Source organism: Ovis canadensis, chromosome 8 (genome assembly GCF_042477335.2).
Source record: "Ovis canadensis isolate MfBH-ARS-UI-01 breed Bighorn chromosome 8, ARS-UI_OviCan_v2, whole genome shotgun sequence".
Taxonomy (NCBI): domain Eukaryota; kingdom Metazoa; phylum Chordata; class Mammalia; order Artiodactyla; family Bovidae; genus Ovis; species Ovis canadensis.
This window is the reverse complement of record NC_091252.1, coordinates 74,136,374-74,150,063: the sequence shown is the minus strand read 5'-3', so window position 1 is coordinate 74,150,063 and position 13,690 is coordinate 74,136,374. Positions and strand designations below refer to the sequence as shown.

General features: G+C 39.5%; 1 protein-coding gene across 1 annotated transcript in view; it reads right to left on the bottom strand.

The window, feature by feature from the left end:
* Positions 1-13,690, bottom strand: part of ARFGEF3 (ARFGEF family member 3) — a 177,976-nt gene that overhangs the window by 81,882 nt on the left and 82,404 nt on the right. The window contains exons 6-8 of the mRNA XM_069598510.1: positions 6,639-6,761; positions 3,369-3,411; positions 974-1,052 (exon numbers count right to left, since the gene is read on the bottom strand). Coding sequence (XP_069454611.1) covers positions 974-1,052; positions 3,369-3,411; positions 6,639-6,761 — 245 coding nt within the window. The remainder of the gene's footprint in view (positions 1-973; positions 1,053-3,368; positions 3,412-6,638; positions 6,762-13,690) is intronic.

The following is a 13,690-nucleotide window of genomic DNA, read 5'->3' as shown; positions in this document are numbered from 1 at the left end:
CTCAAGAGTCTCTATAATGGGACTGTTTCTCCCAGCTCATGACAATACATAAAATTCTACAGCAAAACCTTCTGAATTATCCAATGTCTAGTTTTCATTAAACAATAATGTGTCTTATCTATTTCAAAGGGCACTTCAGAATCCTACTGTGTTGCAGTTAATTATATGTGTATCTGGTAGAGGTTTTCATCTCACCTTGGCAAATCAGGCCTTTTTAATGACTTGAAATGATGAAAATCACTCAGTCATGTCTGACTCTTTGCGACCCCCTGGACTATATAGTCCATGGAGTTCTCCAGGCCAAAATACTGGAGTGGATAGCCTTTCCCTTCTCCAGGGGATCTTCCCAACCCAGGGATCGAACCCAGGTCTCCCACATTGCAGGTGGATTCTTTACCAGCTGAGCCACAACAAATGCATAAGTTATCAACTTACTGCCTGGAGAGCTGGGGCAATGAACATCACAGATAACCTAATACCACCGATTACACTGTCAGGCAGATAAATGACAAGTATATAAAAGTCAGAATAACACAGTCTTTTAGAAGATAAGTGTGTGAGCTCACAGGCTCAGGAGATGTCAGAAAAAAATAAAAAATGACCACCCAGGCCAATCCTGCCATTTAGCAGAGGAGAAAGGTCCAATAGTTTGATAAGAAGGCTCATTTAGAGTCATAACACCTGAGATGAGCCAGGTTAGGACTAGCCCTCACATCAACTAGCTCTTAGCCAACATTCTTTCCACTAACCTCCATTAGAAAATTGCATCCTTCAGTAATCATGTTTAACCAGGTGGGCTTGCCCAAGATCACTGAATATACTTCTCAGGAATGACAGTGAATTTACCAATGGTGGGGGCGGGGGAGGGGAACCACTGTCCCTATACTCTGCAACTCTAAGTGATGCTGTGGGCAAAAGTTCGTTCAGAAATAGGCCCTGAGCAGACCAGAGCACCAGTGTTGAAGGCACTTACTTGATGGCGGCTTGGAGCTTCTCACACAGAACAGTGAGCACGGAGACAAGGTCATCACAGAGGGACTCTACTGTTGACCCTTCAAACAGAGGAGGCGACAGGCATTAGACATCGGCAGCGGAGCACGACAGGCTTCCTCAACACTCCTTCCCATCCTCTGCTTTAGATACTTTCAAGGCTGAAAAGATGATTTTCAGATGCTGAGCCTTCCCCAGGCCACCAAAAGCATCAGAGAGAATGAAATATCATCATTCCTTTCCAAGGTAAGACACTCAAAAGATAATCCAGGAAGGAAATATGAAACTATTAATTATAAGTAAAGTTCATTCACACTTAACGAAAAAAGATTTGGTTAATTTAAGAAACAACACAATTGATAACAATTTTCTCAATATTTAGGCCAGCAGACTACATGTATCCCTTATTCTGATATCTTGAATTTCTGGGTCTTCTGAGCAGACTTGAGTTGTATCCCAGAGAGATAAACTACAGTGGCAAGATAGAAAGATGGGCTTTTCAAACTAAGAAGCTAGGGAAAGGGGCAAAATAAGCTAGTCACCATCTCCACCTATTCCAGCTATTTGTCCCAGCATCCTCAGGGTACACGGCCTTTGTTGTTAAAGGAGCAACAGTCAATGTTAGAAAAAAATAATTTTCCCTCCAAACACATTCATGTCCAGAATCTAGCAACAAAACTCCCACAGAATTGTACTGGAGGAAGACTGAAATTCAGAATCTGTTCAAGTACAGGTCCACAGCTTGTTGACTGCATGAGCTCGGGTAAGCTTCAGTTTTGCTTCAATTAAGCTTATTTTGCCTTTGGCAAGTGGGGTTAAATAATAACAGTCTCAGAACTGCTAGACCAAGGAAAGTAACAAGTGGAAGCATCTGCCTTTTAAAAATAAAAACCTGTAGAGATCTATACAAATGTGGTCAAGTATTTGAGGAATGTATAAATGCATGAATGAATGACCATGAGGTCAAAGAAGAGGGAGAAAAAAAGATGCCAGGAGTGTCAGAGGAAAATAAAAATAAAATTGAAAGATGGCAGGCAGGGAAATGAGAAACGGCTGATCCTCAGAATTTAAGATCTTAAATGCAAAAAAAAAAAAAAAATTGAGAAATGATAAAGTGCCATGATAAAAGACAGTTTAAAATAAATGAAACCCATAAGGAATCCTGAAATTTAATTTTAGGTAAATTTCAAATGAGTCCATTAATTTTTTACTGATACAATATAGAAATATGCATCCTTAACCAAGAGAACTTGAATCTCTTTTTTAGTTTATAAAATCATCCTATATTAAAGTGAAAACATTGTGGGAACTGCAATAGTCAAAAGAGATGAAAAATCTTGGCTCATACCACTAAGAGCTTCAAAAGGTGAAAAGACGCTGCGGTACCTGTAGCCCAAGAATACAGGGAAATGTGACAAAAACACACTCAAGCAATGCTTTAGAAAATGATTTAAAGCAGTAATTTTCTTTCATTTATTCTTTTTCTCCTAATTGTGGCTGTTTAGCTACTTCTTTCTCTTCCTTACATTCCCTCTCTTTTTCCTTTCCCCTCTACCCCACCCCTTTCTTCCATTAACTGACAAAAATATCAAAGTAAAATGTGTTTTTTTTAAACACTTAAAAAAATATTTATTTGACTGCACCAGGTCTTAGATGTGGCCCTTGGGATCTTCAGTCAGGGATTGAACCCAGGCCCCCTGTATTGGGAGTGTAGGGTCTTAGCCACTGGACCACTATGGAAGTACCCTCAACATTAAAAATTACTGAATAAAACCCTAGATAAAACTGATGCTTTGGTTTTTCAATCAGATGATCTGATTTTTTCATCTCTTTTACAGAAAACAATACCATCAAACATTTTTAAGAAAGCAAAGTGCTTGTCTATTATAGTGGATATTTTTTCCTTTCCTATGAGTCAGAATGAAAGTTCCTTACCTTGATTTCATTTGCTACTTAAACCTGGCTGGCTGTCCTTCCCTGTGAGATGACTTATTTTTCATAACAAAACTTCATAAACATCCTCCAGGTGTAACAGCATTTGGTGCCAGTCAGGTTTCTACCATTTTGTATCCCAGTTCTCATTTTAACAGTTAATGAACCTGACTTCATGAAGAGTAAAGTAACTGCAAAAACCAGCCTCCAACAGGAAGGTGTGTGAAGAGTTAATTTCCCTGGCACAGTTGGAGCAGGAACAGGTATGGCTGGCAGAGGATGTAGGAACAGAAGGAAACAATGGCTGATTAAGGCTAAGCAGAGCCAGAGAGAATGGGAAGCTAACCCAAGAGCTTTTACTCAGCGTTATATCTGCATACTGAGCACACAGTAGGTGTTCTAATACCCACTTTTTCAACTGAATATGCAAAAATCAAATCCAATACCTTGACTCCTGAATTCCTGGGGGACATCCGGGTTTTCAATTATCTAATAAGGGAGACACACACAGGACAGTTAGGAGATTCAGGCAAGAAAAACCCTGACTGTTCAACAACGGAAAGGTCTAGGAAACAAAATGTCATCTGAGTGTTCTGGGCTCTGCTAACTTACCTAGGTGCACCTTCCAGCTCTTGATAGCATTTCACTACTCATGGCACTTATGAAAAGGCTATTATGTCTGGAACTGAGTTATTATCAGTTTCAAAAATAACTCAGCCGAGTCCACAACTCCCTGGAAGTTTAAACCCTATGGTGTTCTAGGGTGTTGCAGAGCTATGACTGGGGGGAATACCTGCCTAAACATGTGAGTTCTCTTTGCACAAAGAACAATTTGTCCCAAAGTCACAAATAGCACTCTGAGTGGCACCTAATGAATAGAGATTCTTGGTCATAAGAAGGATCAGTTTCCTGGACTTTGACATACAGGTCCATGATAGCTGCTGGTCAGACACACCAGGTTCCTATTTGAGGGGGGAGGGTATTAACTTTCAATTGTCTGACCAGACAGACCACTCCAGGTCATCACTAGGTAGATCTGGGACTATCAGGGTAGAGGCAGAACCTTGAGGAAAGGGAGAAGAGGAAGGAAGAGATATTTACTAGTAGTAAGACTTACTTCCCATTGTAGGGATAATTCAGTGACTACTGCGTTGAGGGCAGGAAGGCAGCCCTTCAGTGTCCCTACCTCTTAGCACTGGGAGATAATAAGAAGGCATTTTCATGCCAATTAACTACCAGATATAAATTATTGCCACAGCGCTGATCTTTTTAAAGCTTGTTATAGGCACATAGTTCTACTATTCTCTGTTCATAAATTTGCAAGCTCAGCAGCTTCCACAGAATTTTGGGGAAGTGCGGTGTTAATGTAGACAGCTCAGCACATGGCTAAATATTAAGGTCAGAACAACAGTTTTTGGAAGAAATCAATCTGAATCATTTTTATGGAGGGGAGAACTACTATCTCCTACCCCCCAGATATTTACATATGGCATTTTTCTTTTTAAAATGCTTAACAATAATTTAACAATGGCTTTTGTCAATGAAATGATTCAATAATAATGCTTGATAGTAAACTCAGGGTTTCTGAGGATACAAAACAAAATCAAACTGAGTAATCTGCCCTGGGCATAGGGATGGGGAGGGGCTAGACATTAAGTTGATGATACATTTCATGCTAAGCTTTTGGCATTCTAGATTTATTTTCTTTCCACTGTCTTTAAGTCTTTCTAATTCTGAGATGGCCTGTGATGTGTTTCCAGTGATGGGTCATGCTAAGCACTATACACATCTTCTCCAAGTAATGCTAGTGTCCCCTGGGAGGACATGCAGCCTCACCATTCCTAGGGATCACTCCCCTGTAATAGCTTTTTTAAATTAACCATTCTTACGTAGTAAAACTTATGTTTCCCTCTACTAGACTTCAAACATACTTCAAATATTAGCATCCTGAGAATCATGTTTTTCTGGGGCACAAGAACATCTCCAGGGACCTACTGAGTAATAGAAAGGAAATTAACAGGAAACACTAATTTTCTATCTAATTTGGGATCTTGCCCCCGGATGGGGTGAGTCCAGATGGTCAGTGACAAGCAGGACCAGAAGGCTGATTAACCACGTCATACGCAGGATACAGGCACAAACCTTCCAGTTTTATCCAGACCTCTGCAACTATACCTGTCACCTTACCTGTCGCTCTAACAGGAGAGCAAGATGAGTCTTTTTACTTAAAACCTAAAATTCTCCTACTTAAAAATTTCAAAGTATAGTTAAATAAACTAATATAATTGAAATCACTTTGAGAATACAAAGTTTCATTTTTAATGCTTCATCTTAAAACATTACTGCTATAGTATTTCCCATCACATTGCCACCTAGCAAGGATGGAACGTGACTGTGTACTAATATAAGGACTCTCAACATTTTAGGTTTGTTTCCATTAAAAATACTTGTTTCTCTTAATGTTTTCTACTTACAGACTTGAATTTCTTTTAAACTAATATTTCTACAGCATCATATTCAAAACCCTAGTATAAACAAAATAGTTTGTAACAAAGAGAAAGCTAATGTAATAAAATTATCTCAAGTTTAAACAATTTTTTAATAGAAACTTAGGCTTTAGATAGAGCAAACAAAAAAATCAGTTTTTTCCCCCAGATTAGTGCTTTATTTTTTTAAACACTGGCTGCCAGATCACATGTTAATAACTTGGACTGGACTCAGGAAGGCGACCAGGGCATTTGTTCTGGCTCTTTCATTGATAAGGTCATTAACTTTAGATTTCAATTTCACCTCTCTGGCTTCATCTTCCCCACTTGTTTTTCTAAGGAATAAAAGAATTTGACCAGATAATCTGTAATGTTCACTCAACTCCATAATTTTCTAAAGATTAGAAAAAAATTGAAGTTAAAAATCAGAAATAAAGTTACACATGAACTCTTCATTTCTATAAAATTAATTTCTGAGATATTCTGGATTGCCGCTGGAGATATCCTATTCTAAAATAATAACAAGTGTTCATTCAGAATACTTTTGGCAGATTTTAAAAAATTTTAATCTCAATTATTAGAGACAGACTTAAAAAGAAAAACACCAGTTTTGAAGAGGAATCATCTCCTCATTAACATTCCCAGAAGATAATATATACAAGAAGCTGATTACATTTACATTTTTTCCCAGGAATGCTCATTTTAAACAATCTGCTCAAGTTAAGAGCAAAAAGCTCAAGTGGGCTCTGATGACAGAGAGAAGATAAATTCAGCTTCTTCACTGCCACAGTCTTTTATTTCACAAAGAGAAACATATACCCCAAGTCTCAAGGTGCATAATTAACTGCCAGTAGTTTTTCTTAGTTTTGAATTTACTTCAGTGTTTGTTAATACATCACAATATTTTTATATAAAATTGTTCAACCTGCGATGTTTAGAACACGATTTTAAAAGGAAAGTGAATTTTAAAATAATGACTAAAACAAAGACCGAAACCACAAGGAAAAATCTCTCTTTAAACTTTGGAGGGAAACAGGCAAAAACATACTTAAAGAGTTTAATTTATATAAATAAAAGTTCCAGTGAACCAAGCCAGCCCTTCCTAATGTTTCAGTAGGAAGCAGCCCTGGCGGGGGAGGGGAAATCACAGAAGATGTGGGACACTTATCATGCGATTACACAGAGTCACTGGCAAGACCGGGATGAACGTGTGGGTACCGAGAGGCTCACCGTGTTCTCCTGCCTTTGTCGTAACTGTAAAGTCAAGTCACTCAGCATTTGACTGAGAGTTGCCCGCACAGCAGTGTTTATACTACGCTGGTGACAGCTACATATGTATGTTTCAATGCACACCTGGTAAAGAGATAAGACAGCAACACACACACTCTGTAGATATCAGTTCATTACCAACATGCTTTGGAAGAAATTGGAGGAGATGTTAAACCCCTCTTAAATAGAAAGTCAGCCTGATTTAGGACTAGTTATCAATGAGTACTATTAAATATTTTAAGTCCCTGGGAATTTGTTTTTAATCATAGAGGAAAAGTAATCTTTCCCTAAAGACAATCACTCTTCAAAGCTTACTATTCTGAGCATCACAGAAGAATGCAAACGAGTGATTTTTAGATAAAAAAAACAGTTCTGTCCAAAACAAACTCAGGTAGCTGGAAATTAATCAGGAAAAGTTCTCTCCATGGCAAAATAGGAACAGAATTTATTAACTTCTGAGTTGGGGAAAAGGGTTAATGAATCCCTTTCTCCTCCATAAACAAGTTTGACTTTGGATTAACTCTCTGTGTTCTTTTGGAAACCTGATAAAGGTGGGACACGTCAGCTGTGTTACTGGGCAGTATGACTCAGGGTAAAAATGTCCCCCCAATTACTAAGCTGCATCTGAATTTAGAAAACTGTGAAAAAACTATAAAAACCTGGTGAGAAGTTTCCTTGGGTAGCTCTTGTCACTGATTATGTATACCCACTGAGGGAACTCTGCCAGCTCAACTTTTGGAATTGTTACAGAATATTGGTTCCTACACAGCTGAAACCTGGGGCTCCAAATCCAAGGTGACTCTGCACCCACAGAGATGGCTCTTATCTTTTTGCTCCTAAGCTGACATTTGAGAGCCAGAGACTGGCCTCTGGACTGCAGCAAGGACTCCCGGGACAGATAAAGGCCTGCGGTGCCCTGTTTCTATTCCCTGTCCTAGATTCTGCCGGTTGTGATCTACTGCTGCTACTGCTAAGGCTCTTCAGTCGTGTCTGACTCTGTGCGACCCCATAGACGGAAGCCCACCAGGCTCCCCTATCCCTGGGATTCCCCAGGCAAGAGTACTGGAGTGGGTTGCCATTTCCTTCTCCAATGCATGAAAGTGAAAAGTGAAAGTGAAGTTGCTCAGTCGTGTCCAACTCCTAGCGACCCCATGGACTGCAGCCTACCAGGCTCCTCCGTCCATGGGATTTTCCAGGCGAGAGTACTGGAGTGGGGTGCCATTGCCTTCTCCGTGTGATCTACTAGGGTCTTGCAAATCTGAATGTCTAGCTGAACATTAGACAACTCCCTGAAGGCTGCAGCATGCAGAAGTCCCAATTTGAGGGGGAAAAATTCCTCATTTGATGGTAACGATGTTAAATGGCATGGCTTTTCAGATTTTATTGGCTCTAATTCTTTTAGAAGCTATAGGAATAGACAATAAATGCATGCTTTAAAATTTTTCCCACTTTTTCCTCTCCATAACGTATGTCATCCCTTTCATTTCCCAAGCATATTTAGTCCCACAAAAAGGAAAATAGGGGGACTTCCCTGGTAGCTCAGTGCTATAGAATCCGCCTGGCCATGCAGGAGACACGGGTTTAATTCCTGATCTGAGAAGATCCCACATGCTGCAGAGCAGCTAAGCCTGTATACCCAAACTATTAAGCCTGTGCTCTAGAGCCTGGGAACTGCAACTAGAGAAGCTGGAGCACCCGAGAGCCCAGGCTCCACAACAAGAGAAACCACTGCAATGAGAAGCCTGTGCACCACAACTAGAGAAAAGCCTGAGCAGCAACAAAGACCCAGCACAGCCAAAAACCAAGTTAAAAAAAGAAAAAAAAAGGGGAGGATTTAATATACCTTGATTATTTTTCTAGGAGTAGCTTCAAGAATACAGTGAAAATAATAGGGTTCTCACCCAAAGTCAAAGTGAAGTTGCTTGGTTGTGTCCGACTCTTGGCAACCCCATGGACTGTAGCCTACCAGGCTCCTCTGTCCATGGGATTCTCCAGGCAAGAATACTGGAGTGGGTTGCCATTTCCTTCTCCAGGGATGGCAAGTTTAATTTGATGACTGATAACTGAGATGGGAGAGAAACTCAATTCGAACCTTTGCTGCTCCTACTGCTTAAGCTAGACCTTTCTGTTAGGCCTCATTATTAAAAATCTTTTTGTAAAATTAACTAGGTAAAAGTAAGTATTTCCTAGCAGTTTAATTTACCTCCTATTGAATGCTTAATATTCCAAATGAGCCGTGAAAACTCAAAAAATGATTTTGGAGGTTGGCTTAGATTAATGTAAGTTAAAAAATAAGAGCAAATTCCAAAATATATTTGTCAAATTACCATTTTAGGGTATATCAGTTTTAAACTCATTTTCTCAAACAATCATGGATTATAATGTACCTGAAAGTAAAATTTATATGTTCTTAGAAAAAAAGTGTGTTAATCTTGAAAGACTTTTACTTTTGCATGTGATGAAATAGTTTAAAAATTGTGAAAATACGTCTGAGTGTGATATTTCACTATGATGAAACCAAATTCTCCACAGTGTAATTAGGCACACTCATATTATTTATACCTTAAGATCTAACAGTTTTCTTAAATCTTATACTCTCCCAAGAAATCTTTATAACTGTTGATCTTTAAGCTCTCTAAACTCTGACATTATAAATTTAAGGGGGAATTTTAAGCTTAGAAGCATTAAAGATGAGATTAACTATCTGGAGCGCTGAACTACGCACTTAATATAAACATGATTTTCCTGAATATGGAAAGCCATTTATAGCCTTCTTTAAAAAAACTCTATCAGTCAGTCCCTTTAGACCCAAGAAAGAACGCATGCATGAAGAATTGGATCTGAAGAAACACAAACAGTGCTGTCAACAGATGAACTTCATAAATAATCAATATATTTCTATGAGTTTTTAATGTTACCATCATTTTTAATGCTTAGCTGCTATTATTACACATACAAAATGGGACATGACTTATTGCAAGAGGCATTTTATAAAGGGAAAGGTAGGCATGTTTAGTTTGCTTTGAAAAAAGATTAATCGAAGGAGCTCATTCTACTAAAGCTGTGAATATAAATACTGTCTATGACAAAGGGTGTCCTTTTAAACATAAAAATGATCATGTAACTGATAATATCACTTTCTTCAGGGACTCAGAAAGAGATGCTTTATCAGCTATCCTGACATCCTCCAAAGAAGTTTCTTAAACTTGTTGTATTAATAATAAATTGGCAAATCAGTAAGGTCTGCAGAACTAGGGTTTCCATAATAAACCTGACCATTGTAATTCAAAGCAAGTGATTTTTCACTTTGTGAATGTCTTTCTTCCTCTACCTCAGGACAGTGCTAAGATGAGAACACTGAATCAGAGAAGCTCAGAGAATACCATGTCCAAAATCAGGCCGAGTTTCTGGGAAGGGACTCATCGATTTCTTTTCGTATCTCCAATATCAGTTTTATTTCCCCATGCCCTTTGCTTTTGTGGTGCAGAACTGACACTTCAGAAGCCTCAGTTCTGCACCTTGACCAGAGGCTCAAAGGGCAAGTCAAATACCTTGTGAAAAGCCACAGGCCCTGGATCGCCAGGGAAGGCACAAAGACACAGGGCAGTGAGGAGTGACGTAAGGGACATTTTGATCATTTCATGCATTTGTGGACATCCAGCTTTATGGCATGCGAAACACAACTGAGGGCAAAAACATACATCATTAATGATGCAAAACAGACCCCAAAGCAGAAGGAAAAAGAACAAGAAAACACAAGTCTGCAAGCCATACATAAGCAATGCAAATTTTAGATTATCAAGTCAGTAGACTGATAAATAACAGTACTAGGTTACAACCACGGTGGAATCACTATTATTAAATATGAAGCAGCATAGTGGAATGTAGCAGATAGTCAATACACATTAAGCAAAGGGATAATACATGTTAAAGAAGCTGCCGCAGAAGTTTGCTTAGCTTTACAAAGTGCATATGACCTTCACTTTATTGTGCTTTTACCTTCTCTTTCCTATCTGAATGGGGTTAGCGGCACAGCTTTGTTAAAATAGTGCATGGTACTGACTGTTAGTCAAGAGCAGAGCTAGTATGTTTCTGATTGGAAAATTCTTATGGAGATGACAGTTTATGGTAATTAAGAAATAGGATCAGAGATTAAGTAAGCTACAAAAAAGCACGGTGCCTCTTATGTGAATGTTTGTTGATCACAGCAGGATCAATAGAAATTTTGATTATTACTATAAGTCTAAACTCTACGTTGCATCATGGTAACAGCTCAGTAGCTCTGCCGTTTCCAGGTAAACAGCAGTAACAGGTGGGTATGTGACAGGAGGCACCTCATCAAATGCAAACACACAGGCATACACACGTACATACACACAGACAGAGCAAACTGAAGTTGCTTTATTATTATTATTATTAAGAAATAGCTATGTAAGTGAATCTAGTCTCATGCTCGGGTAGGGAAATTTGCTGGTTTTCCTTTCGGATCTCAACTTACAAGGAAATTCTTAAAGTGCCCAGGGATATACAGAAACCTGACTATGACTTTGTTCTTCCTCCTTCACGTTCTTCTTGGCTTCAGCTGGCATATTAAAATAGCTTAGGACACCTTAACCCATCAATTCCTGTACCTTTTCATGCAGAGCCTTCTGCTTCGTCTACAGAAGGTCTACTAAACTCTAGCCTCTGTCCAATGAACCAACCCAAAATGAAGCAGAGGGGACCCCTGCATTGCTCCATGTGCCTTCTAACTCCAGATAAGGTGTTCAAGAGCCACGCAAGTCAGAGGTTAAAGGAAAGTGCTGAATTTCTTGCAAAGGACTAGTTTGCTCAAAGCCCATCTCTGGCAGGAAGTAACCAAAGAATAGACACCCCACAGGAGTTAAACCAGAGTCAGCAAAGAGACTAGCCCATGAGGAAGCAAGGAGTTTCTGGAAGAAAAAGTGGAGAAGCTCCTTAGAATGGGGTTTCCTCACTCCAGTAGCCTCAGCTGGTTTAAAGCAATGGGCCAGCTCCCTTGGCTGATTTTTTTTTGCCAGGAGGTGGGGCTACCCCTTCCAGTCCTAAAGGGAACATGACAAATAAGATGCTGTGGAGAATCCCAGGGACAGGGGAGCCTGGTGGGCTGCCATCTATGGGGTCGCACAGAGTTGGACATGACTGAAGCGACTTAGCAGCAGCAGCAGCAAGATAAAAAGTACACAGATGACCTGGTCCCTTTTCCTGGATTGTATCTGGAGACCTTCAGCTCCTTCATTGTAAAATATCTTATTTGAGGTATGGCTCAGAAATAATGCTATCACTGTGTAGAGTTAAAAAAAAATCACTAGAATCATTGAATATTTAATGAGAAGTCAGCCTAATTAAAAAAATTCTTTAGTGATACCTAGAAGAATTATATCAGAAGCTTTGGCAGCAGGTCTTGATTTTCAGTGTTTTTAAAGTTCCCTGGGGGTAACAAGAGGAACTGTGTTAAACTCATATCCTCTGATGGTAATCAAATGCTCAGAAAAGATAAACTGAGTATCAATGTGTAAAGATACCCAAACAAGTGGCATATGCCTAATGATCACTTTAATCTACGGTCACAAAAAAAGTAAAATGCATCAGTACTTCTGCTTCACATGTAAAACCACCATACAGCCATTCTCTAAATGCCTTGGTAAAGTGGAAAAAAATCCCAAGAATTTCAGTTGGTTGCTACATTAATATGGCAAGATTTCACTAACATTTTCTAAGACTGAGGGTATCTAGGAGGCAATATAGCAGTGATTAACTGCACATATTCAAAGCTTGGATTTGAATATCTAAAATTTTTTCAATATTGGTTTTTATTTATGAACAAATCAACATAAAATAAGTCCAGATGGCAGTGGGAGGAGCTGTGCTGCTGACCTGCTTACAAAGGAAGCATGTGGACAGTGAAGTGGGTGCAATCAGACTTCAGCCTGGAGACCCCTTCCTCCCATCCACCTTAGGGTCTTCCTGACCTAAAGTCACTGGGCAAGCAAATTAACTTCCCTTTCTTTGGGATTCTTTATGTAGGTAGGTTATGGTAAAGATCAAAAGAGGATGTGTATATTGACATGTCCTAGGAATGCAACCATCAGTAGTTACCATTATTAACCACTGTTTTGGATTTAAGGGATGGAGGTTGGATGGAATGAAAATGGGAGATTCCTGAAAGTAAAATCTTAAAGAGAAAAAAAAAGTCTTTGAGAGAGATTCTGCTTGAGCTTGATAACATGTTGTAGGATCAAAGACTAGAAGTTTTCCATGACTAAGATCAAACCAGCAAATAAATATTTACAAATGAGGCTTTCTCACGTAGAAAAATCCCACAGAGCTGCCTTTACCAGGCATGAGAATATGCTCCAAATCTTACCAATAAAACAATAATATCATTAACCATCTTCAATTCAGCTTCACAGAGCTTCAGGCTACAGCACCACCTCTTCCTTTAACCCTAAGGCCTTTTTACTCTGACAGTTTTTCCTGTATTAAGGTAACTACCCTCTAGTCAAGGCTATGGTTTTTCCAGTGGTCATGCATGGATGTGAGAGTTGGACTGTGAAGAAAGCTGAGTGCTGAAGAATTGATGCTTTTGAACCATGGTGTTGGAGAAGACTCTTGAGAGTCCCTTGGACTGCAAGGAGATCCAACCAGTCCATTCTAAAGGAGATCAGTCCTGGGTGTTCTTTGGAAGGACTGATGCTAAAGCTGAAACTCCAGTACTTTGGCCACCTCATGTGAAGAGGTGACTCACTGGAAAGGACTCTGATGCTGGAAGGGGTTGGGGGCAGGAGGAAAAGGGGACGACCGAGGATGAGATGGCTGGATGGTATCACTAACTCGATGGACGTGAGTTTGAGTGAACTCTGGGAGTTGGTGATAGACAGGGAGGCCTGGCGTGCTGTGACTCATAGGGTCGCAAAGAGTCAGACACGACTGAGCGACTGAATTGAACCAGACCCTCAGAACACTCAACATGTCTGCTAACTTGAACATAATAG